General features: G+C 42.4%; 1 protein-coding gene across 3 annotated transcripts in view; it reads right to left on the bottom strand.

The window, feature by feature from the left end:
- ankrd28b (ankyrin repeat domain 28b) overlaps window positions 1-27,108 on the bottom strand; it is a 232,673-nt gene that overhangs the window by 164,376 nt on the left and 41,189 nt on the right. Inside the window, exons 1-2 of one of the 3 annotated variants that reach the window (XM_041184422.1) lie at window positions 11,317-12,475; window positions 10,837-10,920 (exon numbers count right to left, since the gene is read on the bottom strand). In XM_041184422.1, the coding sequence (XP_041040356.1) occupies window positions 10,837-10,920; window positions 11,317-11,439 (207 nt within the window). In that variant the 5' untranslated portion in view covers window positions 11,440-12,475. Of the gene's footprint in view, window positions 1-10,836; window positions 10,921-11,316; window positions 12,476-27,108 lie in introns of those variants that run through there. The other 2 variants (XM_041184420.1, XM_041184421.1) reach the window with 2 other exon arrangements.

Below are 27,108 nucleotides of genomic sequence, written 5' to 3'. Positions count from 1 at the left end.
AATTTTATTAAACTAAGGGAATCATCCTGTCAATAAAACTTTGTAGTCCTGCTGGTAAATAGTATACCATAAATAAAGGCAAATTGGAGTCCTATTCAGTTAAGAATTCCTACAAAAAGCTGCTATACAATACTAGAGCCTTTCTTCTACATGAATGTGAACTTGTACATATTTGCACAATGTACAAACAATTAAGATATTTTGCATCATTCTTCCAGTCAGGTTTTCATCCCTACCACAGTCCCAAAGAGGCTCTCAAACCCACAAGTTGCATCCTATGTTACTGTGACAAAGATAAACTAACCCTCCTCCTTTTATCCATCTGTCCACTGCCTTTCATATACTAGAACATATTGGCAGGAATAAACATAACTTATAGGGGAAAAAATTCTCGCATCTAACCTTGATTGTTTATTTGGGTACCGAAATGAATTCCAGGTTTACAGAAAAAATAACACGTTATGAGCCTGGTTTACAATGTAAAAGGGCCAATTTGCTCCGACATGCATTGTCAAATGATCAGACACAAAGTGAATCTTAAACTTCCCCCAATCAACTTACCATAGAATTTTAAGACAACTACTCATGCAGTTTCTGTTTCTAAAACTTATATGCAATCTTTTCTTTTTAAAAAAAGTAGTATAACTTCATAAAAATGACATCTGAGTATATAGCACAGAAACAGAACATCGGCCCAACTGGTCTATGCTTCACATGAGCCCCTTCCCACTCTTCTTCATCTAACCTATCCGCATAACCTTCTACATCTTTCTAACTGCCTCACTTCCACTTAAAAGCATCTATATTATTTGCCTCCACTATTCCTTGGGGTAGCATGTTCCACATTCTAACCATTTTTGGTGTAAAGAAGTGTCTTTTGTATTCCCTATTGGATTTATTAGTCTCTACCTTATATTTACGACCTCTAGCTTTGGTCTCCCCACAAATGGAAATATTCCTTCTGCATTTAAACCATCAAACTCTTTAATTATCTGAAAGATCACCTCAGCCCTCTCCTTTACAGAGAAAAGAATGCTAGGGGAGAATTTTCTTCCCATCGGGCGGGCCAGCCGGGAGTAGGAGCAAGGCTGATTGCTGCCCACGATTGGTTCTGTGCCGCCATTTTATGCGGGCAGGCCAATTAAGGCCCTCCAAGCGTGAAACGTTGCTCCTGAGGCCAGCGGGAAGGGGCAGCAGCAGGAGGACAGCAACAGACCCAGTGGCCTGTTTAAAGAGCGCTCAGGCAGCCTTGCAAAGGCTGTTAACCATGGCCATCAGAAGGGCTCCCAAGAGCACTGCGGATGAGCAGGCCAGACAGGAGGGCAGGTCGGCGGGGCACTGTGCCCCTCACTTCTCAGATGAGTGCCTTGCTGCCCTCCTCAAGGAGGTGGCAGCAAGGCATGAGACCCTCATGCCGAGGGACGGGAAGAGGAGACCCCCCCCACCCCCCACCCCCACATGACCAACCGTGCCTGGGAGGAGGTGACAGAGATTGAGAGTTCGCACAATGTGGTGCGGCGCACCTGGGTTTAGTGCCGCAAGCGCTTCAATGACCTCTTGCACTCGGGAAGGGTGAGTACCATGTTGGCATGGGTCACTTAACACAATTAGGCTTCCCCCCAACTCAATGTAGTTACTGCATTGAATCATTCATGGCACGTGGCCTTTGCTGGGTGGCCAGCATTTATTGCCCATGCCTAGTTCACCCTGAGAGGGTTGTGCTGAGCTGGGTTCTGCATCCGCTTCATGTGGTAGACTGACACCCACAATACTGTTTTGGGGCTACTTCAAGGGTCTGCACCTAGGTACAGTGCTGGAACTCCGAAACATGTCAAAGTCAGACATACTGAGAGGGGAACTTCCAGGTGGCAGGGCACCCATCCATCTGATGCCCATGGCATTCCACGTGCTGCTGCGTCCTTGCTTTGGAAGGTTATACCGTGTGGGTGGCAAATGTAATGGAGGCAGCATGTGGGCAAGGGGGGTCAGCTCTGGCTGCTTGGTGAAAGTGTGCAGCTGCTCCAGGGTCACGATTCACAGGAGCCCTGCAGTGTTTAACTCAGGTGCGGGTGGCAAGAATGCAATTGCAATCCAGGTACAGGGTGGACTAATGAATGCCCCTCTCCCCCTTTCAGGAGAAGACTGCATACAATAACGCACGGCAGATGTGGGCTGGTGGAGGCTAGGTACAGTTGGCAATTATAACCAGGTACGAGCAGGAGGCGATGGAGCTGGAGAGGTACCATGTGCCCAGGTACACCAGTGGGGTGCCGGGGGAGGTAAGAGTGCCATGCAGTGAGGTCACCATGTCTGTCCTTGCAACCATTCCACTGTTGACTGTTTGGTGATTTAAGCTTCCAACTTGGGTTGATTATGGAAGGAGGAGCGCATACTGAGCTGGGGGCCAGGCATGCACAATAACATTGTCTCGACTTTAATTAAATCAAATGTCCTTGTTCTTCCTTTCAGCATCACCGGAGCAGGGCCGGGAGGAGGAGGCAGAGGGGCCGCCATTATCACCTGAGGGCTCAGACAAATTACAAGCACCAGCATCACACCATCTCTGCCAGACAGGCACCAGCGCAGATACTAGAACCTCGGGGAGAATTAGGTCATTGGCTAGTGTCCCGGGGCACAGCGGTGAGGGAGCTTCACACTCACTTGAGGTGCAGGCGGAGACAGAGAGTGCCCTTGGCGCTAGCTGGCGGAGGGCTGCAGGTGTCCAGGCACATGCTCAGTCAGTGGCTGATGATGCGCCTCTGGAGTCGCTGAGGCAGCAGATGCTGGAAGTCCAGCAGGGTGTGTAGGAAGATCTGGTGGAGATATATAAGGTTATGCATGGCATGGTCTCCAAGATGGAAGAGTGCATGCGGACGCATTGACCCTCATGGCCAAGCACAATGCTTCCTCCATGGAAAGAGTGGCAACCCTCATGGAGAGGCTCCTCCAGGAGAACAATCAGGGCCTCCTGGAGATGGGCTCGGACCTGCAAGCCCTCACAGCGGCGCTGACCTCAGCTGGTCAGTGTCAGTGTGGGAGATGGATCGGGCACCAAGAATCCCAGCTAGGTGCCCATCTATCAATGTTGAGCACGGAGGTCCGAAGCGACCTCGCATAAGCGCAGCAACTCCTCCGCCTCTCTGCCAGTGACCATGGGATCCGATGAGGCTGCGGCATCCGGGGAGATGCCAACTGTGGGACTGGCCGCTCCCTCTCAGGCAAGGCCAAAGGCTCCATGGGCCAGAGGATGCCCGCCAAGGTCACAAAGGCCAACAGGACAGCACAGTGAGCAGGCTGTCTCGAATGCCAGTGCCAGCAAGGAGGAGGGGGGTCAGTTTCCTGTGGGGGGAGCACCTAGACGTAGCACCCAAAAACAAACTTAAAGACACCTTAGGCACACCACGGTCTTCTCAGTGGTGGTTTTATGTTGCCCCACTATTAGGTGATTATAATTTGATGTGCAGCTCAACACCTTTTCTGTTTTATTTGTTACATTCATTAAATGCTTCATTTGTGAACATGAGTACAAAGGGTGATTCCTTACTTGTGCAGGTGGACGGAACCCATGATGTTATGAGTGGCTTCTCTGTCATTGAGCTTTATTGGCAAGGCATATAGTTAATGTTCCTAACCAGGCAGATGTTGCTCTCTAGTATCGACTATGGAGTTTGCAGTCCTGGCATGTGTTGGAGGTCCATCTGTGGTGGGCTAACTGAAAGTTCGTTGGATTAAAGCCTCCCAGGTGACCCTGCTTCCTTGGAGGTTGCTCAGGTCAGCATCTACCCCCTCAGTGTTCTCCTCCTGAGGCTCACTATTGGACTCATTGTGTGCAGCCAGAGCATCTGCGTCTACATCTTCTTCCTCCACTGCATCCCCCCTTTCCAGTGCCAGATTGTGGAGAGCGCAGCATGCAATTACTATGAACGACACACGATCTGGGGGGTATTGCAGTGTGGCCCCTTAACAGTCCAGGTATCAGAAGTGCATCTTGAGAAGACCAATGGTTCTCTCTACGACAGCCCTTGGGGAGGCATGGCTCCTATTGTACCACTGCTCAGCTTCTGTTCTTGGATGGTGGAGAGGTGCCACGAGCCACCTTTTGAGGGGATAGCCCTTGTCATCCAGCAGCCATCCATCCAGCCGGGCTGGAGCACTGAATAGTCTCGTCACCTGGGAGCGTCTGAGGATGTAAGCGCCATGGGAGCTGCCTGGGTATCTTGCACAGACCTGCAGAATCAGCATCCTGTGATCACACACTTTCTGCATGTTCATGGAGTGGAATCCCTTCCTGTTCACAAAGGCACCTATCTCATCCGCTGGCGCCTTGATGGCCACGTGTGTGCAGTCGATTGCACCCTACACCCGGGGGAACCCAAACATCACTCCGAAGCCTCTGGCTCACTTGGTCTGGCTGGCCTCATCCCAGCAGTAGTGAATGAAAGTCAATGCACGCCTGAACAGAGCGTCTGTCACCTGCTTGACACAAGTGTGGAACGCTGACTGGGAGACTCTGCAAAGATCACCCACCAACCCCTGGAAAGAGCCGGAGGCATAGAGGTTGAGGGCAGCCATGACCTTCAACACCACTGGCATGGGGTGCCCACCCAGGTCTCAGGGCCTATCATCTGACAGATGGAGGTCACTGTCTCCCTTGACAGACGGAGCCTCCTTTGACTCTGCACCTCAGATATATTAAGAGTAGCTGTTTTGCTGCCTGTAAACCCTGGCAGCAGGATAATGGCAGCTTCTGTGGCCCTTTCTGCATTGCACTTCCTGTTGGCCCTGCACCTGAATTCCCAAAGTTGGCTCCACTGGAGGCTGAACATGGACTCCTAGCCTCCTCCCCCTTCTGGCCCTCCCTTCCTCCTCAGAGGGGGTGCCTCCAGTGGAGAGCATAACTCCCATTCCCAGCGTAAGGGAAGGCTTCCTGAAGCCAGCAAGACCCCAAGAATGATGTTTACTCCAAAGTCCTGACCTGAAACCTGTTATTCCTGCGCAAGCAGCTGTGAAGGGATCTGAAGTTGCCCTGCTCACTACAGGCAAGTAGTAGTAAGTTTAAACATTAAATGTCTACCAAGGACCACTTGCGACCTCACTCACCCCTCTTATCCCACCCATGGATGAGGTTTTAAAAAATGTGGCTTACTCGCCTGCCTCTTGCGCCTGTACTAATGATCTGAAGATCGCACGGGCCCCCAAAAATTGCCGTCTATTAGTGACTCAAGGGCCTTAACTGGCTTGTTAATTAATGGCAGGCATGCATCTGAGATTGTCGCGTGGCCGCCCACCAAAATATCACGATGGCATGCGGTGACGTTGGGACGCTCGCCTGATGTCACCATGCGTCATTTTATGCTTCAGCTTGCGGGGCCCGCCCCCACACGCCAAAGGGAAAATTCTGCCCCATGTCTGTTCAGCCTATCCTGCTAGGTATATCCCCTTAATTCTGGTATCATGCTTATGAATCTTATTTGAAATTTCACCAACGCCTCTGTATCCTTGTTAAAATATGGAGACCTGAACAGTGCACAATACTCCAAGCATGGTCTAACCAAGGTTTGATACAAGTTTAACATAACTTCTCTGCTTTTCAATTCTATCCCTTTAAAAATAAACCCCAGCACTTGGTGTTTTTTAAATGACCTGATTAACCATGTCACATTTGGTTATGTGTACCCATACCCCTTGATCTCATTACTTCCCCTCACTATTCAGATTATCCAAACAGTTTGTGGCTTCTTCATTCTTCCTCCTAAAACATCGCACTTACATATATTGAAACCATTTGCAAATGATATGCCTATTTTACATGCCCATGGCAGTTACTTCAATATGTCCGAGATGCAGTGTCGAAGGAAGCTCCGTCTCTCAAGATGATAGGCCCTGAGATCTACGCCAACAGTGTGGGTGGGCACCCCATGCCAGTGGTGTTGAAGGTCACGAGTACCCTCAACTTCTTTGCCTCCAGCTCTTTCCAGGGGTCGGTGGGTGATCTTTGCGGAGTCTCCCAGTCAGCTGTCCACACTTTGTCAAGCAGGTGACAGACACTCTGTTCAGGTGGGCAATGACTTTCATTCACTATTACTGGGACGAGGCCAGCCAGATCCAGCAAGCCAGAGGCTTCACAGCGATTGCTGGGTTCCCCCACATCCAGGATGCAATCAACTGCACACGCATGGCCATCAAGGTGCCAGCGGGTGAGCCAGGTGCCTTTGTCAGCAGGAAAGGATTCCACTCCTTGAACGTGCAGATAGTGTGTGACCAGAGGATGCAGATTCTGCAAGTCTATGCAAGGTACATGTCTATTACATGTTACAAATTACATGCCTATTTTGCAAGTTTATTAATTTTTCTTGCATTTGGTCACATTCTTCCTTTGTATTAACTACACTTTCCAATTTAGTGTCATGTGAAAATTTTGAAACTGTACTTCCAATTCACAAGTCCAAATAATTAATTACATTGCGAACATTGACAAATGGCGGGAAGTGGTGTTCCACATAAATCGGTGCTAGGACCAGAGTAGCTATGTTTAGCACTACTTTGTTTTCTGTTTTGGAGCCAACTTACTATGCAATCAGCTATCTGTCCCCTGACTCCACATGATCTGAACTTTGATATGGCACTGCATAGTAGACTCATGACAGAGGTCTTTTAAAAATCCAAATATATTACATCTACTACGTTGTCCTTGTCTACTCTTTCTGTACTTCTTCAAACAATAAAGTTGGTCAAGCATGACCACCTCTTTTGAAATGTGCTATTATATTTCCGTTTCTGGATGTTTTTCTATTACATCTTTGAGTAAAGGTTCCAGTATTTTCCTGCTACTGACATTAAGCTAACTGGTAGTGAAATTGCATGCAAACATACAGTCATATGAACGTACGAAATAGGAGAAGTAGGCCATTCAGCCCAATGAGTCTGCTCCGTCAATCAACAAGTTCATGGCTAATCTGTGTTTCAGGGTTCCACATTTCCATCTACCCCTCCATAACTTTCGATTCCCTTGCCTAACAAGAATCTATCTATCTCTGCCTGAAAAATATTCAATAACCCACCGCCACCACCTTCTAATGCAGGGAGTTCCAAAGTCGCACGACTCTCAAAAAAAATTTCTCCTCTGTCATAAAAAGGCAACACCTAATTTTAAGTTAGTTCTGGACTCACACCAGAGGAAATATCCTTTCGCCGTCCACCTTGTCAAGACCATTCAGGATCTTATATACTTCAATCAAGTCACCCCTCACTCTTCTAAACTCCAATGGAAATAAGCCTAGTCTGTCCAACTTTTCCCACTCATCCCAGCAATCAATCTACTAAACCTCCTCTGAACTGCCTCCAACACATTTATATTCTTCCTTAAATAAGGAGACAAAACTGCTTACAAGTTCGAGGTGTGATCTCACCAATGCCCTGTAAGCAAAATATCCTTACTTTTATGTTCAATTCCTCTCTTAATAAAGGATAGCATCCCATTGGCCTTCTTAATTACTTGCTGTACCTGCATACTAACTTTTTGTGACTCGTGTACTAGAACACCTAGATTGCTCTGCACCTAAGAATTCTGCAGCCGTTCTCCATATAGGTAATATTCTTTTTTTATTCTTCCTGCCAAAGTGAACAACTTCATATTTTCCTACATTATACTTCATCTGCATAAATGTTTGATGGTTCTTGCAAATAACTTCACTTGTATGTATACAGAACAATATTGTTTAGGAGATTTGTAATTTTTAATAATGGATGAAATCTGTAGTTCTGCTTTTCATCAGCAATGGTACTTGCAGACCACTTAATGTTGACAGGCTTTGTGTTTAAAATATCAATATTGCAGCATTATTACAGAGCTAAAATTTTGTAGCTTCCCAAACTTTGTGAACCACTACACGTAATCTAAATAATTTAGAAGAATGTATTGATATGATGAAAATAAAAACAAAACAGCCAAGATTTTAACTTGAGACAGCAATTGAGGTGGGTCAAAAACTGTCCTGACTTATTCAGCAACTTTTACTTATGCATGCCCTATGTCAGTTTGCCACCTGAAATTTGGAGAGCGGGATGGTGTTGTCAAACAGCGGAAGCTGTTCCAGTGCTTGAGTGGGCAATTTCAGGCAGCAGCAGTTGCCACTGGGGATCAGAAGAATTGTTCCTGACACAGTTAAGTTGCAGGAAGAGGTTTTGGGAGTGCAGTGGGAACTTAAAACTTCCTTGTTGGAGCGGCGGGGGTGGGGGACTGTCATGATTCTTCCGTCCCACAAAATAAGGTTTTAGACTTTTTTTTTGAACTGTAAAATTTAGTTGCTTGGGTCTTGTCCCATCTGAAAGGAAAATCACAGTGGATTCCTTTTAAATTGGAAACCAGATCCCAAGGGTGTCCAGGAGCCTGATTTGCATATTAAAGATTTCCAGCAGACAGCTCACCTGTCTGTTCAGTAGAGCAGGTTAAAGTCAAAAACTACGGGAAGAGAGCGAAACCACCAATAATTTGCACATTTGGCCAATTGTAACTGCGCAACTAGTTTCTACCAGGCAGGCAGGATTAAAATTATTCAGCAAAAGAAAAGGTTGCAGTACGATGTAGGAGATTAACATGGTAAACAAAAAGGTCAGTGCTAATACATCCATGAACTAATGGAACCATACTCAATACTGAATTTAGCAGTCTATAGTGAGCCAGTTCTAAAGTAAACATAATAAAATTGAAAACAGAGATAAATACCAAAATACGCTGAAAGTAATATATTGCTGTTCAAAAGAATTACTATATTGTTTTGAATACCACTGTGTACATTCAAGTGGAATTACTTTATACAGCATCTCAAGCAGAAGAATGCCTCAGAACATTTAGAGCAATATTCTCAGGTGGGCTCTGAGCAGGATATTAAAACTTTGCTTATCGTGCTATGGGAAGTTAATGTTGCAGTCCATGCAACATCTGCTCCATTGTGAAATTTACCATGGTTTTTATTCTTTTTTTCAAAAGATTAAAATAAAACGTTGAGCTTGATGTTCAAAATCATATCATGAGTGATCATTGTATCCTCTCTTAGATGAATTTGCCAGGTTACAAAGCCCCTCAAGTCCAGGCACACTACAGGTTAAAACTGACTAGGGAAGAGGTTAAACTTTAAAACATTACAGAAGTGAAACTATCTCTATGAATAAGCTAGTCAGAACACTTATTTCAGCTAGACTATCTTAAATTTGTCTTTTCTGTTCCCTGTCTGGTTACCTCAGTTTTGCACCAATTTGTCAAGATTTTTTCACTTGCCTACAGTTAAAGCAGAAAGCAGAGATTGACTCTGAAATTTGAGGGGAAATATGTGAACACAAGAATTTTAAAGGTCTCTAGTCAGAATGAATAGCTCCCCCAAAATAATTAAAAAAGAATTCTTGTCTAGATTCAGAAAAATACATAATACAAGTGGAAATTGCTTAATGTGATGTCAAAGTCACTAATGAAAGTATACGCATTAGTATTTTATGTCATTCAGCAGTTAAGGATAATTATTGAAATTAATGGCATATCCAATCCCTCTTGAAAGATTTTTTTCATGCTAACCAGTTACATATAATGATTAATACCTTGTAATGCCAAGTTCAGATAGAATCCTCAGGGATCCAGTCTTTCTGCTGACTGGCTATTTCACGGTGCCAAAAAAAGTGATTTATTAATAAGGGGTCAAAATGACATCAGGTGTAACTGGCTTTCTTCACCATCAAGGTTAAATAAATACCTGACTTGGAGATTTTGGAGTTAAATGTGTTTCAATTTAATAAGAATCAAAAAAGACCAAGTTCAGACCATTAAATACCACTAAACCACAGATAAAGCATGGATTTTAAGCAAGAAATATAAAATGTTATAAATGATACTTGCAAATAGGGTGCATTAGAAACTTTTTTTGGTCTATACGTACATTGGTTTTCATAAACAATTCAAAGACATGCAAGCAGAACATTCTCAAACATCATAATTCTGCTCATGGCTAGACATGGCAAGTACATTAGCTATGGGATCAGTGCTAATACTTCTAGAAACCATTCTTGAAATTCCTTCACAGCCATTTCTATGTGAGTATTGGGGACAAAAGAACGAAAGATAAAACTAAATTTACAGAACGTTCAAGGATGAAACTTGAACAGGATAATTCTTGCTTTTAAAATCAGGCTTCCAGCTGAACAATTTCAAATTTCTGCAAACATTGTTGAAACAATTCAAAATGCCAAAATTAACATTAAAAAGACCTTTTTTAAAAAAGTTATTTTCCTACAACTTCTAGGATATTTGGCATTTTTGAACAGGAGGCACTGGCAATCCTTTAACAAGCCATAAGGAGGTTCTTGAGAGCATCCTGATGAGACTCAGTAACCAAATTTCCTGCCTGCCTAAAGATTGGGAGGAGGGAACTGAAGGAGAGAGAAAGGCAACAAGCTTTTGTTCACTAAATGGTTTCATCAAAAATCACAAATCATCAACAACATGTTAACACCACCAGGCTAGCCCATTAAACCACTGGAAGATAGTGAAATCAGTAAACAAAATGGGAAAAAAAGTGGAGATTGCAGATAAAGGTGCAAAATGTGGTGAGAGCTGTTATAATCTGTATCAGAAGTCCTGAAGTATTACAATAGTTATTCACCCTGAAAATTTCACTGATTTTGTTAATAGATACATAAAGAAATACTAGATAGAATTAAGGCTCAAATACTGAAAATCCCTGTAAGCTTTTAAAGTTGCTCAGATGGCAAGTGAAGACTAACAGGTTATGAACACTTCAATGGATAGGTGTGGGGGTGGAGCAGAGATAATCAAATTATATCACTTACCTGTACATTGACATCCTCTTTTTTGAAAATTAGGCTGCGGACTTCATCTGGATCTCCATTAAAAATAGCCTGAACCAGTGGTGGCTGCAACATTGAAAGAAATTTAAGATTATACATGTAAAAATAACTCGCCATATGACTATGACATCACTAATTGACTACATATATCACAGTAACTGTATGCAGGGTTGCCAACCACTCAAATGTCAATGGGAAATGCAATATGCGATGTGAATGTTCTCCAAATTGTAGCCCAGGTCCTTGGAAACTGCTGGTACACAATTCATTAAGACTTATCGAGCTTAATATCTTCAACTGTCAAACCTCTGGAGGTGCAAATGTTTGGACTCTCCATATTTTTTTCCAAATATTACAAATTTGTATTAACAAAGCAGATAAAACCTGTTTAGGCACGTTTATCAGATTGTAGCTGATGAAGTAAATGTGCAGGTATGTTTAGATAAGCTGAGATATGCTCACCCTTCCATCTTCAGGTGAAATTGACTTTGACACATCCTCATACTTTTCCTGAAGCTTTTTAGAAGTAATAATGGGAGAATCATCATCCACCTCCTCCAGAACAACAATACACACTCGGCTCATCCGATCTCCTGTTTATACACTATTTTTATAGTCTTTATTCAGAGACAGCGTCTCCACTTTTTAATGGAGAACGACTGATCCTATTTTGTTACTCAGAACAACTGACTATGCCAGAGATGATATGCTGATCTTATCCATATGGTTTACAGAACGATTCCGGTGTAAAAATCAGCCTTGGTGCCAATACATACAGTGATACTGAACTGGTTCCTTATTTGAGAGAGTATCCTCGATGCAGCGTAGCTGTTGTTATGGGTGACATGACACCATTCCTTAAATAGAAAAGCAGGCAAATCATGTGGTTCAGATCTTCAGTGATTTACAAACGTAGAGAAACCGAGTAGCTCTCCATAACAGAAGGCCTAAGATTTTTTTCCTGTGCAATAGGTTTTCATCAGGCCGAAGCAGTATCCAGGAGAAACTACAAACCAGTTTCACATGAAGATTCATTTAATTAATTCTACCGCAGTACAATTAAACACAGGCCAGATGAGAGAAAAAGGGAGAGAGAGAAAAAACATGAACACAGACAGGGCTGGCCGTACAATAAGGTGGAGTATACAAGTGTGACCCAGAATCAGAATAGGACAATTATTCCGTTGGCAATGATGCCGTGCTGAACAGTCACTTTTCTCCAGCAGCTAGTCACTGCAGAAACTCCAATGGGGAATTCAATGAGCTGAAAACATGCAGTCCAGTTCACTTCAATAGCACTGAACAAGAAACTAGGATTATCCAGAAAAAAATAAGTTTCCTTTGGGTAACAAGTTAAAAGAAAGCAGCTTCAATCTTCAATACTGTGATTGCAGTAAAAAAAACAGCAGCGTCTACCGTATTTTCCCATGTGCTTCAAGTCAAGCTTCTGTCAGTCTGCCAGTTCAAGTTTACAATCCAACACTGTGAATTTCCTACATTAGGCACCAATTATTGTTTCACCAAATCCATGACACTAAAAAGCAGTCAGCAGATATCCGTAGCATAGCCACCATTTCAGCTCAATATTTACGCTGATCCTAGACAGGGCAGGAGTAGAATTCTGGTAGTTTCCTCTAGCGTGCTGCTTTCTGGCTGCCCTTGCAATTTCAACTGTGCATGCCAGAGATGTGAATAAATGACTAGTCTGACGTTGAGGCAGCTTTATTGCAGGGAGGCAGCTTTATTGCAGGGTAGCTCCAATTTAACAGTTTCCATTCAAAGCTGCATGGAAAACTGGTTCACTGACTCAGCTGACTCATACTGCTACAGGGAGCACCCAAGTCTATGAGTAATATTTTATTTATTTTATGTAAAGAATAAGGAATTAACTGGAGGAACAGCACCTTATCTTCCGACTAGGCACTTTACAGCCTTCCGGACTGAATATCGAGTTCAACAATTTTAGATCTTGAACTCTCTCCTCCATCCCCACCCCCTTTCCGTTTCTTCCCCCTCCTTTTTGTTTTTTTCAATAATTTATATAGATTTTTCTTTTCCCACCTATTTCCATTATTTTTAAATGTATTTCCACCCATTGTTTATCTCTAGCTTTTAGTATTCCCCCACCCCCACTAGAGCTATCTGTAACTTATCTGTCCTGCCTTCTACTCTTAATTAGCACATTCCTTCAACACCTCTTTGTTCTTTTGTCTGTGACATCTTTTGGTTATCTCCACCTATCACTGGTTGCTTGTCCCAACAACCCCACCCCCTTAAACCAGCTTATATTTCACCCCTTTCCTATTTTTACTTAGTTCTGTTGAAGGGTCATGATGACTCAAAACGTCAACTGTGCTCTCCTCCGCCGATGCTGCCAGACCTGCTGAGTTTTTCCAGGTATTTCTGTTTCTGTTTTTTGTTTAGGAATTAATGGTGCTCCTTCTTCCATATAGTTCACAGAAGTGTAATCATACAAGAATTTGAATGACCAGGAACTTCCTTTAAATGGTTAATATTTCTTACTAACTGCACAAATGCCAGAAACTTCCAACGTACTCATAAAACTATGACTGCAGCAGAAAATTGGCTAGGTAAAGCTTCATTTCCTTCAAATATTTAGCATGTAATACTTTGGGCAGTCACTATAGCAAATGCACAAGACCATAAAAGTCAGAAAGTTTTGATAATGGATAGATAATTTGGTTTTGGTAAGTTAATCCAAAAATATGAAGTGAGGGTCCTGTATAACTTGCGAGCACTTTTAAAATAAAAAAATATGGTCTTGAACTTCATCACTGTTTTGATACATAAATAACTGGGAAAGCTTACTTTTAAGCATGCAGTCTGTAAAAGGGCAGCATGGTAAACATTAGACTCTGAGAGGCAAGTTTTATTCCAAGTTAATATAGTTTGCATGGGAACTGCTTAACAGATGATATTGAAAACATGCGCTGAATTGACATCAGGTATTTGCATTTCTTTCACATTTTTGGTGAAAACAAGAAAAATGCATGCAGCTGTCTCCACCTTTACTGTCTCGAGTCCATATGACTTCTTCAGAGCTCTGAAAAAGAATCATACAGATTCAAAATGTTAACTCTGTCTTTCTCTCCACAGATGCTGTCAGACCTGCTGATTTTTCCAGCATTTTTTGTTTTTGTTTCAGTTTTCCAGCATCTGCTGTATTTTGCCTTTATCCACCACACTATTTAAAAAGGCAAAAAATATAGTAAAGAGTATTCTGTCATGACATCAGAAAGCTCTGTGAGCATATCTGACTCTGAAAGCTAACTTTCATCTTAAAAATTGGACACACACAGGGTAAATCACCTGTAAACATCACTTAACTACTTTTCTCTCTCACACACACACATACCTGTACATCATGTATCAACATCACCAAACTATTTCAGTTGCTATAGTAGCGGCCACACTGGTAGTTTATTTAGTTGGTTCCATTAGTAATTTCCATCTTATTTTTTTTTAAATCAGTGTGAGGTTGCACAATATCTCATTGCTTCAATATCCAACTCCGATGGAATTAATTATGCTCTCTCCGTCCTCCTTTAGCTAAGCCTATTCAGTAGGGAGGTTGGAGCGTACTTTCAATACCAAAATATCTGCCCTTTATGTAAAAACAATTAAAAACAAATTCTGAAATTTAACGTTACCTTAACTACAGGATAAATGCACTTTTCTAGTCCCCAAATTCACTCGGAAACTACTAAGCTGATGTCAGCTATTGGCCCCATCAAGGAATGGCTCCACACAGTTAATTACAAATCTGCATCCTTTCTGGTCTGGGACACCAACCAAGTCGCAATCTGAAAACTTTAACACTAGTTAACTACACAACAGTACTGCCATTAACTGGGCAACTCTGCATTCTTAAAGTGGTGGGTCAAATTAGAAATGAGAAAATGTTATTTACATATTTCCCATTAAAATTACAAACATCCCTAGAAAGGCGGCTTTCAGCCTTAAGAAATCTGAAAGAAAATGTAAATTTCTAGAAATACACAGCAAGTCAAACATCTGTAATGAGAACTAGATTTTGGGCTCTTTATTGTTCATTAGAATTTCAGTTGATGGTAAGAAACATCGAACATTTATTGCACAGGAAGCTTCAATTAGGTCTCCCCTTCGTCTCTTCTATTCAAAAGAAGTCAACCCCAAACTATCCAATATTTCCTCAGGGAAAGTTCTCCAACCCAGGCAAGATCCTCATAAATTTCTTCTGTACCTTCTCTGGTATAATCACATCTTTGCATGCAGTACTCCAGCTGTGGCCAGTTTTATATAGCCCCAGCATAACCTCCTCGCTATTATATTTCAGTATTATGGCTAATAAAGACAAGTATCCCGCATGCCTTCTTATTCATCTTATCTAACTGTCTTGACACCTTCAGGAATCTGTGGATATGCACCCCAAGGTCCCTGTGTTGCTCTACACTTCTCAGTATCCTACCATTTATTATGTGTTTCCTTGCTTTGTTTGCCTTTTCTAAATGCATCAAGTGAACACATGAAACATGCCCCTTTTCTTTACAGAAATTGACAGTTATATATTAAAGCTTTGATATTTTTCAGACTCACTTTTAAGAAAAACCTTCATTTGTTTGGAAGAATTCTTCATATTTAAATTACACCTTTACCATTTTCCTTTCAGGCTGACAATATAACAGGTCTTGGAAAATATTTGAGCTACTCAAATATAATAGACCATTGGCCCCCTACAGCAATTCTCCAATGAAGAATGTAACAGAGCACCAAGACTCCAAGGTCCAATCCTGAAGTTTACTGATACAACACCCAAGCTGTGGGATACAATTAGTTCCTTTTAGGGGCAAGAAATTAAAAAAGCAAAATCACTCAGGGTTCCTCCATCTTGATCATAATCCATTGAGCCCTGCAAAAGTGTTATGGAACATGAGGCCAGGATTCTTTCAGTTCATTCACAGAATGTGAGCATCGCTGACAAGGCCAGCATTCACTGCCCATCACAAGCCACCCTCAGAATTGCAACACTTCCACCACATTGCATTCATATTGATAAAAGTGATCCATATCTATCTGAAATTCTGCTTGATTTTGGCAAAATATCCATTTGCTCCAATAGCCAACGTAGCACCTCTAAACTGTTGCAGGTCAGCATCTCAGCAAGATTTTGGTCCTTAAACCAGAGTCCAGAAGAATACCAACCATACCAGGGTGATAGTTTCTGTTTCCCATTTCAGGCATCCTGCGAGCCAAGTGATATTGCAAACTTAGTATGAAATTAGAAATATTTCATGCCCAAAATTTATAATCACTTAGAACAGCTCAAGACTGCTCAAATTCATGTACATAGGGCCCTTACAGAGACCTCCAATCATTTATTCTGGGCTACATTTGAACAAGTTCTGAGATGAAAGGCCACTGCTAATCGTTTGTGCGTCCGACTGTGTAGTACATAACTAAACTGGCAGTACGAGATGCGGTTGGGGGCGGGGGGGCGGTGTGTGTGTGTGTGTGTGTGTGTGTGTGTGTGTGTGTGTGTGTGTGTGTATAAACACCAGATAGGTAGGAGCAGCAGTGGAAGCACTATTTCCTGTTTTTCAGAGAGGCTGATCAACAGTGCCAGACATCAGCTTCCTATCCCAAACCACCTACAAATCTTAAAATTACACTGTTTGAAAAGGTGGCCTGGATGAAGATACTCAGCCTACTTCCATTGCACCAAAAACAGATTTCAATTTGGTCGAGCTATTCAACAGCTCTAAGTCAGTGACTTGTTCCCAGTCAATTAGGTTTTAATTAATGAAATTAAATATTACAAACGGCAAGTTTATAAGTTGCTTTGATATTGATGTCAGCTGTGTGTTTGCACCACCAGTTTCTGAAGCACATGCAGCCAGTGGCAAAGTAAGCCTGCTACATTAAAGCAATTTGGAAGAATTTATAAACCAACTCTTTAATGCTACCTCCCTAATAGCACTGTGGGTGTATCGACACTGCATGGACTGCAGCAGTTCAAGACGACAGTTCAGCACCACCTTCTCAAGGGCAATAAATGCTGGCCTAGCCAGAGACGCCCACATCCTATGAACAAATCTTAAAAAAAAACATCAATTCTGTGAAAGGAGAGGCTCATAGGAAGCCATCTTCAAATTTATGTTACTGTTAACATTTCTTCAAAATTATATTATGAAAACAGTTCAACTTCCTGGCTGCATGACTCATCCTCTATCTAAATATCATACATACATATATTTAGGATGAGTCAGAGCTTCAAAATCAAATTGACTCCATAACAACTTCAATGTTATTCTGCATAAATAAATCAGGAATCCTATTAACACACAAGCTGAATTTGCAATTTTAATATTTATATTAAAGTCTAAAATGTTCTGCCTCAATAGGTAAAATAATTTGATAAATATACCTACTTCCTCCCCTACTTGATTTGTTTGTAAGACTGCAGTCTGTGATAGGTAAGACTTGGGTGACTAGGAAAGCCTCATAATTGATGATCTCAGCTATGAAATATGGAAAATATTTTAGGAGTTTCCAAACCACATGCAATTGGAATTTAGCAATTGAAAACTGCTTCTGACAAAAACTCAAATTACATTAATACTGGCACTTTAACAGCAACACATTTCAGGCTGAGTGAGCAAGACTGCTCTATCGGTTAGAAGGCTTGCTTCATAATGCTGTGGTGATAGCAGGATGTTGTATTTTTCAGGAAAATCAGTTTTGCAATAAGAAATCATTTCAGCTGAGTGTCAAACAGACATCCATTGGCCTTTTAGAAATCGTATCCAATCGTGGCAGGAAGGAAAATGAATGCATTAATCACGCCCAGATGTAAAGCTGCCAGTAGAAATGTAAAAGTAATGAAGTGTTCCTAAATCCCTCAAACCCAAGTGTAGTTAAGTGATGGGACACAGATTAATATCCACAATCCTCTATGCTTCAGCTTTTCTATACTGGTATCAGTGGGATTTTAGACTATCAGTTTCCCAAGCAGAGGTCTCACAAAGACAGCAACAAACTCAATGTAAATCTGATGTGCTTGCTAAAGCCTGCACCCTGGAAGTTCAGTTTCCTTTCAGGTTCCCCTCGACATCAATCTTAGTAAATTCAGCAAGTTTACATTGAGGTTGCCACAAGCTGTACAAATTTTTGGTGTTAACGTTCTATACATTGATCTGTATAACAGTCTTTATTATAGCGCTGAATGTGGCTTCTTGTGGTTTCCATTTCAATCTCATTTTTAGAAAAATAAAAAGTGACTGACTGAAAATCAAAGATCTATCAGAAAAATGAATAATGATGAACAGAATATTTTTTGACCATTTTCTGGAGAATGGATTTGGAAAGAGCTTTTTTACACATAAAAAGCAATATATTCTTCCGAAGTTTAAAAGTACCTGAGAAGGGGGATTACTGAAGATTACAGTTTGTTCTAAACAATAATGAATTTGTTAAACTTGTCCGGGTGTCAAAAACTTCACACTTAGCCTACTTCACCTCTTTTCTTTCCATTTTTTCATGGGGTATGGACAACACTGGCAAGGCAGAAATTCCCGACTTGTCCTGATTTAACAGTCAGCCACACCACGTGTGACTAGAGACAATGTATGCCAGGCCAGGTAGAAATGGTGGATACAATAGTATTGAACTAGCTGGTTTTCATAAGAACTAGGAAGAAGCAGACCAGTTGGCCCATCGGGCCTGCTCTGCCATTAAGACAATCCAGCAACTTTCATTGTAATTTTGCTTGTGCCAGCCTACAAATTAGAAGCTTAATTTAATTCAATTTTACAATTTGCCCTGGTGGGATCTGAACTCGACTTCCCGATTATTAGTCTAGTATCGTAACTATTAGGCTACTGTACTCATCGGTCTGCGACGTGAGATACAAATAGAAACTGGGACACCGGATAGGGGAATAGGCCTTTTGAGACAGAAAAGTCAAAAGGGTAATCAAGTATGTTAAAATGGAAGGCTGTAATGGCTTTTGTTCATGGAAAGTGGCTCAAAACGCTGGAAAGACTTGTTTGTCAAATAAGACAACCAACAGTTGAGGGGAGATGTGTCATCATTACCTTGCAATGTTTCACAAAGATAGTCTGTACTAATTGTGCTAAATAAATATGATACTTGACAGTTAACCTTGCTATCAAATAAAACAGCTGAACAATTCACAAGAATCTGATCTCATCTATTATCAATTTGGTCTGCTTTCAAATAAACATGGAAGCACAGAGGAGACAAGTACAAAAGGCAGAATCCATTTTGTACACTAAGGGGACATGTTGTTACATTCCTCAGATTATACTATCATGCAAGTAGATCTTGGACAGTGCTACAAATATAAGATTTTAAGATTGTTTTGCTTTAGGACTGTCTCTTTAATTTAGGGAAAAATGAGGAAGGGGGGTCATGTGATCTGTACTAAGTTCTGCCCAATTACAAACTTGGGTGGCTTTGTTGTTAAAGCTTAGAGGGTTGTCTTTCTGGGAAGATAACGCAAGATATTCATACCTGTAAAAAATGACCAGGGCAGCCATGCTGACTGTGGATTGACTTAGTCCCCAAATTACAGGGAGGTGTTAGGAATGTGAGGTTTTACTAGAAGGTTATACTTTAAGCTGTCTATTTAATTTCAAGAGAGTGAAGTTGCAGATCTAAAGGATAGCTAGTTAGCATTCCTACCTGAATACAATACATGTGATTCATGATGCCATGGAGATGGGATTTGAGAGGGGAAGAGTCCATTGCAAGCCATTGTAGTATCAGGTTATAGGATTTTTTCTTAAAATATCCCTAAACCTCTGACAGGCCAATCTGCAAGGGTGGGAGGTGGACAAGGAAAAGAGAGACAGAGAAAGAGAGAGCGAGAGCGAGAGAGCAGAAATATAGAGCCAGTTAGTCCTGCACCTAAGCAGAAAGAATGTTGGTCCTGTTGGGCACCACGTGAAACGTGGGTAGTGCTTGTGCTCAGACTGAAGAGACTAAACTCATGGGGATTTAAATGGGATTGGAAGACTTGGCTAGCTTTGCTAGAGTGAAGAATCTCCAATTCACCCACCACTGTGAAATTCAGTTCAGGGATTAGAAGCTATCTGGCTGGAAAAGGAAATAAGAAGCAAGCCATCGAGAGTTGAGAACAGCATTGGACCAGTGTCCACTTAAGGGGCAGGGTAAAGTAAAGCTGTGGAGGGTGATTTTCTGTCATATATAAAAGTTAAAAGTTTCTGTAGTTTAGAGTCTATTGGCTGTAAGGCTCTTTGAGTAGTGAAAGAGACTATATTATTGCACATTCATTCTTTTAATGGCACACCCATTTAAGTAGAAGGACAGGAATCAATAATTTCATGATTCCACAGTCAATTTTCACATCAACTATATATTTACGCTAATATGATTAGTTGCATATTCAGATACAATCAACTATTACTAGAGTAGTACAACTTTGTCAATACTGTGGGCCTCCTTTACTGTTATATGATGAACATTGCTTATTTAGATAACCTTATTCGACACCACTTCATTCGCAGAACCAAGGAACAAACCTTCTGTAATTTTTGTGGATAGAATAAAGAGAATGGCTGTACAGAATAAAAGCAAAATACTGTGGATGCTGGAAATCTGAAACAAAAACAGGAAAATGCTGGAAAAACCCAGCAGGTCTAACAACATCTGTGGAGAGAAAAGCAGAGTAAACGTTTCGAGTCCGTATGACTGTTCTTCGGAGCTCAGAGTTGCAGAATTTTTCCAGCATTTTCTGTTTTTGTTTCATGGCTGTGTACAGAACATTTGCAGCTTAAAATGGCAGAACACTACTCTTTATCTGAATCTAAAATGGTGGTGTCAACCCATAGTAAACTAACTGAGGGGGGATGTTTCAATTTCCACTATGGCCCAGGTAGAATACAGTACATTGAGCAATATACTGTGCATGTTGCTGCATAAATAATAGGCCAAGTGATAAACAGAAACTCCAAATGAATGTGACTCAGGCATGGTTAATAGTTAAATAACACATTCATATTGATCCATGATCTCACTAACTGAATAACAGGCCATGCAGCAAAATTTTAATGATTTTCATCAAATGACAGATGAGAACAATTTTACACTAAAGCAAGTTCCCTGGCTTATTAAATCCCAAAGTCAAGGAGCCCTTTAGTAGCTCTAAATAGCTGAGTCATTCGGAAGGGAAGATTTCCCACTTCAATTTCAGGGGTCCTAAATTAACATTAAAATCAAGGAGGGAAAAGGGATTACCCAGATTTACCACTGATTGATATCCTGCTCTTCTGGAAATATAGACTACAAAAGAGGGGAATCATACATGGCTATAATGCCTCACCATAGTCAAAAGACTGCCACAACACACTCAGAGAAGATTCAAACAACACAACACAAAGCACTTCTAAGAAGCATTATAAAGCAAAATTAGATGCCAAACTACTGAAGACAACAGGCAAAGCTGATGCATTTGCAAACATTTTCAGTCTAATATGCCGAGTGGATGATACATCTCAGCCTCTTCCTGAGATCCCAGCATCACAGATGCCAGTCTTCAGCCAGTTCAATTCATTCCACATGATATCAAGAAATGACTGAAGGCATTAGATACAGATACAGTTGACCCTGCCAACATCCTGGCAGTAGTACCGAAGACTTGTGCTCCATAACTCGTCACTTTCCTATTCAAGCTGCTCAAATACAGCTACAACACTGGCATCTGCCTGACAATTTGGGAAGTTGCCCAGGTATGTCCTGACCACACACAAAAAAAATTAAGAAACCAAATTCAGAACAAAAACAAAAATACCTGGAAAAACTCAGCAGGTCTGACAGCATCTGCGGAGAGAGATACAATTGATATTTCGAGTCTGTATGACCCTTCATCAGAACCAAGACATAAATCCTGTCGGAGAGAAGAGCAATACTTCTTCAAGGTAGACATTCCTTGAAGAGGGGTGGCAGTCAAATTAAACCCTAAGATAAAAGCAAAATACTGCGGATGCTGGAAATCTAGAACAAAAACAAAAATACCTGGAAAAATTCAGCAGGTCTGACAGCATCTGCGGAGAGGGATACAGTTGACTTTCGAGTCCATATGACCAAATTCAATCTGGCCACCTACTACCCCATCATTCTAATTTTGATCATCAGCAAAGTAATGGGAGGTGTCATCGATAGTGTTGTCAAGTCACACCTACACAGCAATAATCTGCTCACCAATGCTCAATTTGGGTTCCTCCAGGGTCACTCAGCTTCTGAGCTCATAGCAGCCTTGGTCCAAACAATAAAGCTGGATTTCAGAGGTGAGGGGAGAGTGACTGTCCTTGACATCAAGGAGCCCGAGCAAAACTGGAGTCAGTGGGAATCAAGGGGGAAAACTCTCCACTAGCTGGAGTCATAGCTAGCACAGAGGAAGATGAATGTGGTCTTTGAAGGCCAATCATATCAGTCCCAGAACATCAATGCAAGAGTTCTTCAGGGTAGTGTCCACCTATCTAACTATCTTTATCAAAGACCTTCCCTCCATCATAAGGTCAGAATTGGAGATGTTCGCTTATGACTGCACACTGTTCAGTGCATTCACAGCTCCTCAGATACAGAAGCAGTCCGTGTCAATGGCATTTATTGCTAAAGGAATAGAGTATAAAAATAGGGAAGTTTTGTTGCAGCTGTACAAGGCATTGGTAAGGCCGCACCTGGAACACCGTACACAGTTTTGGTCCTCTTACTTGAGGAAAGATGTAGTTGCACTGGAGGTTCCCTAGATTGATTCCAGAGATGCTGAATGCTTGTCTTATGAGCAGTTTAGAACTACACTCGCTAGAGATTAGAAGGATGAGAGGAGATCTAATTGAGGTATATAAGATGCTAAAGGGAATTCAATTCAATTGGAATTCAAATTCCACCATCTGCCGTGGTGGGATTCAAACCAAGGTCCCCAGGATTACTAGTCCAGTGACAATACCACTATGCCACTGCCTTCCCACACATGCACACAATACTCAGCCACACAAACAGATATTTGACTGAAAACCTCCTGCCTCCCCCAAGTGCACCCTAAATTAGAAAAATCAAAACACTTAAACTCACCAGATGAATCTGGTCAATGTACAACGTTTTTAAAAAAAAACATTCTCTGCAATTTCTACCATTGTTTTCCTCTGGGTAGTTCCCACCAACTTTCAGAAGCTAGTAGAACAGAAGACTCCCAGGACATGTGCAGTCAATACTTGGTATCTTTGATGGCATGGTTGGAAGCTGGGGCAGCACCACTTGAGTTTGAAAGCAACTGGAATTAAAAACTCCAAAAGCTTGAAAAATAAAACTTCTCATCTAAATGTACAGAATGCTGCTGCTTAGGTTCAATTCTGATCAAATACAGCTCAAACAAAAGACCAACTACAGTGTTTCAGCACAGCAGTTCAAACTTTTTGACATTAAGCTTGTGTACACACAACATATCTTGATAATAAAAACAGAAAATGTTGGAAATACTCAGCAACTTAGGCAGCATTTGTGGAGCGAGAAACAATTAACACTTCAGGTTGATGGTCTTTTGTCAGAATAAATGCAGCCTATCCTGAGCATTTCCAGCATTTTCTGTTTGTTTTTCACATTTCCACCAGCTACTATACTTTGCTTTTGTATCAGGATATCTTCATACTTTTGCTCAAAGATTTGACAGTTAGCTGAAGGGATATCCAGTGTTTAGTCAGCTTCAGTGCTGTAAATTTGTGGCCATGCAATCTCATGTCATAGCAGTTCTTCTCACACAGACGAAGTTGCCACAGCAAGCCAGCACATGTACACTGTACTGGGGGCCATTATTCAAAAAATGATGTTCTTACTTTGCTCTTCAGGGATCTAGCCTGCAAAATAAAAACTTATGTACTTCAGGTGAGAGAAGATGTGGAGGGTGAGAAGATAGTAAGTGAGGTTAAGATCCATCAATAGATTTCCCTGGTTTCTAAACCGACTTCAGCAGCTCTAATTCCAAGCATTCAGTCTGGTTTCATAATCAACTGGAATTGATATCTATGGTGGATTGAAGGAGAGAAGGGGTGAAATGCAGTGGATGTGGTATACATACTTTCAGAAAGTATTTTACAAGGTACCACTCAAGGCTATTGGAGATGATTAAGGGATGCAAATTTAACTGAAGGGTTAAAAACTGGTTGGAAGGGCTGTGTTCCAGGGCCTCTTCTATATTGGGCTGAAGGAACTGGAGTTCAAATAGGAGGCTTAGCAACTAATTCTGAAGATCAAAGGACACAACATGGGGATTTGATAAAATGGTGGGATGGACAAGAAAGTGGCAGGTGGAATTGGACAAGAAAATGGCAGGTGGAATTCAACATCAATAAATGAGAGATGGGACATTTTTGTTTCTCGCCTCCCTTATACATAGGTTGTCTCTTGGTGACTAGCAACAGATATGGGGGGCAGGAGGGGAGGGGCGGTGATTGCAGAGGTCAGCTTTCACACTTATACCAATAACAACCAGCACTATTCTCTCCAGGGCCCCCCAAAATTGGCAGCCATAGCTTCAGCTGCCTGGGTCCTATGCTGTGAAATTTGTATTCTGAATCTCTCCACCGTCCTCTCTGCCGTTAATGCCAGCTTTAGAACACATCCTCTTGCCCAAACTTTTGGTCACCACTCCTAATATCTTTTTTTGGTTTGGTGCTTCTTTTAGAAAACTCTTAACGCTGAACAATCTATGTCCAAGGCACAGTATTTCTTGGAAACTACAATACATAAACAGGCCGCTCCACTCAGCCAATCTTTACTCTTCACCAAGTGCTTGTCCAAATCCTATATGATTGCCCTGTTTCCACATCATTTTATTCTCCCCTTCCTTCAACCATGTTTTTCACATCGCCTCTACATTAATCCCCAAGTCTGGTACTACGCTCCACATCCTCGCATACATCTGCATAAAAAAAAGTTTTTGACGGAAAGCCTGGATGGTTTAAAAATAAAAACAAAAAACTGCAGATGCTAGACATTGTCATCAAACCCACTGACAAGGGTGGTGCTGTTGTTGTCTGGCACAGTGACCTCTACCTCGCGGAGGCTGAGTGTCAACTCGCAGACACTTCCTCCTACCTCTCCCTGGACCATGACCCCACCACTGAACATCAGGCCATTGTTTCCAGGACTGTCACTGACCTCATCTCCTCTGGAGATCTTCCTCCCACAGCTTCCAACCTGATAGTCGCCCAACTTCGGACGGCCCGCTTCTACCTCCTACCCAAAATCCACAAACAGAATTGTCCCGGTAGACTGATCGTGTCAGCTTGCTCCTGCCCCATTGAACTCATTTCTCGTTATCTTGACTCCCTTCTCTCTCCCCTTGTCCAGTCCCTTCCCACCTACACCCGTGATTCCTCTGACACCTTATGTCACATCAACAATTTCCAGTTCCCTGGCCCCAACCGCTTCCTCTTCACCATGGATGTCCAATCCCTCTACACCTCCAGCCCCCACCAGGATGGTCTGAGGGCCCTTAGCTTCTTCCTCGAACAGAGGCCCGAACAATCCCCATCCACCGCTACTCTCCTCCGTCTGGCTGAACTTGTTCTCACGCTGAACAATTTCTCCTTCAACTCCTCTCACTTCTTCCAAATAAAAGGTGTGGCTATGGGTACCCGCATGAGCCCCAGCTATGCCTGTCTCTTTATGGGGTATGTGGAACATTCCTTGTTCCAGTCCTACTCCGGCCCCCTTCCACAACTCTTTCTCCGGTACATTGATGATTACTTCGGTGCTGCTTCATGCTCTCGTCGGGACTTGGAAAAATTTATTAATTTTGCTTCCAATCTCCACCCCTCCATCATTTTCACGTGGTCCATCTCTGACACTTCCCTTCCCTTCCTTGACCTCTCTGTCTCAATCTCTGGTGATAGACTGTCTACCAATATCCATTACAAGTCTACCGACTCCCACAGCTACCTCAACTACAGCTTCTCACACTCCGCTTCCTGTAAGGACTCCATCCCATTCTCTCAGTTCCTTCGCCTCCGTCGCATCTGTTCCGATGATGCTACCTTCATAAACAGTTCCTTTGACATGTCCTCCTTCTTCCTTAATCGAGGTTTTCCACCCACGGTCGTTGACAGGGCCCTCAACCGTGTCCGGCCCATCTCCCGCGCATCCGCCCTCACGCCTTCTCCTCCCTCCCAGAAACATGATAGGGTCCTCCTTGTCCTCACTTATCACCCCACCAGCCTCCGCATTCAAAGGATCATCCTCCGCCATTTCCGCCAACTCCAGCATGATGCCACCACCAAACACATCTTCCCTTCACCCCCCTGTCGGCATTCCGTAAGGATCGTTCCCTCCGGGACACCCTGGTCCACTCCTCCATCGCCTCAACCCCCACCTATGGCACCACCCCATGCCCACGCAAAAGATGTAACACCTGCCCCTTCACTTCCTCTCTCCTCACCAACCAAGGGCCCAAACACTCCTTTCAAGTGAAGCAGCATTTCACTTGCAGTTCCCCCAACTTAGTCTACTATATTCGTTGCTCCCAATGTGGTCTCCTCTACATTGGAGAGACCAAACGTAAACTGGGCGACTGCTTTGCAGAACACCTGCGGTCTGTCCGCAAGAAAGACCCAAACCTCCCTGTCGCTTGCCATTTTAACACTCCACCCTGCTCTCTTGCCCACATGTCTGTCCTTGGCCTGCTGCATTGTTCCAGTGAAGCCCAATGCAAACTGGAGGAACAGCACCTCATCTTCCGACTAGGCACTTTACAGCCTTCTGGACTGAATATTGAATTCAACAACTTTAGGTCTTGAGCTCCCTCCTCCATCCCCACCCCCTTTCTGTTTCTTCCCCCTTCCTTTTGTTTTTTTCCCAATAATTTATATAGATTTTTCATTTCCCACCTATTTCCATTATTTTTGAATCTTTTATGCTCCCCCACCCCCACTAGAGCTATACCTGGAGTGCCCTACCATCCATTCTTAATTAGCACATTCATTTAGATAATATCACGAACTTCAACACCTGTGTTCTTTTGTTCTTTTGTCTGTGACATCTTTTGATGATCTGCTCCTATCCTAACAACCCCTCCACTTCTCCCCCCCCACCCCACCTTAAACCAGCTTATATTTCCCTTTCCTTGTAAAGAAAGATCAGTTCTGTTGAAGGGTCATGAGGACTCGAAACGTCAACTCTTTTCTTCTCCGCTGATGCTGCCAGACCTGCTGAGTTTGT

The sequence above is a fragment of the Carcharodon carcharias genome, chromosome 3 (genome assembly GCF_017639515.1).
Source record: "Carcharodon carcharias isolate sCarCar2 chromosome 3, sCarCar2.pri, whole genome shotgun sequence".
In the NCBI taxonomy this organism is placed as follows: domain Eukaryota; kingdom Metazoa; phylum Chordata; class Chondrichthyes; order Lamniformes; family Lamnidae; genus Carcharodon; species Carcharodon carcharias.
Note: the sequence above shows the minus strand (reverse complement) of the source record. Positions and strands in the feature narration are given on the sequence as shown.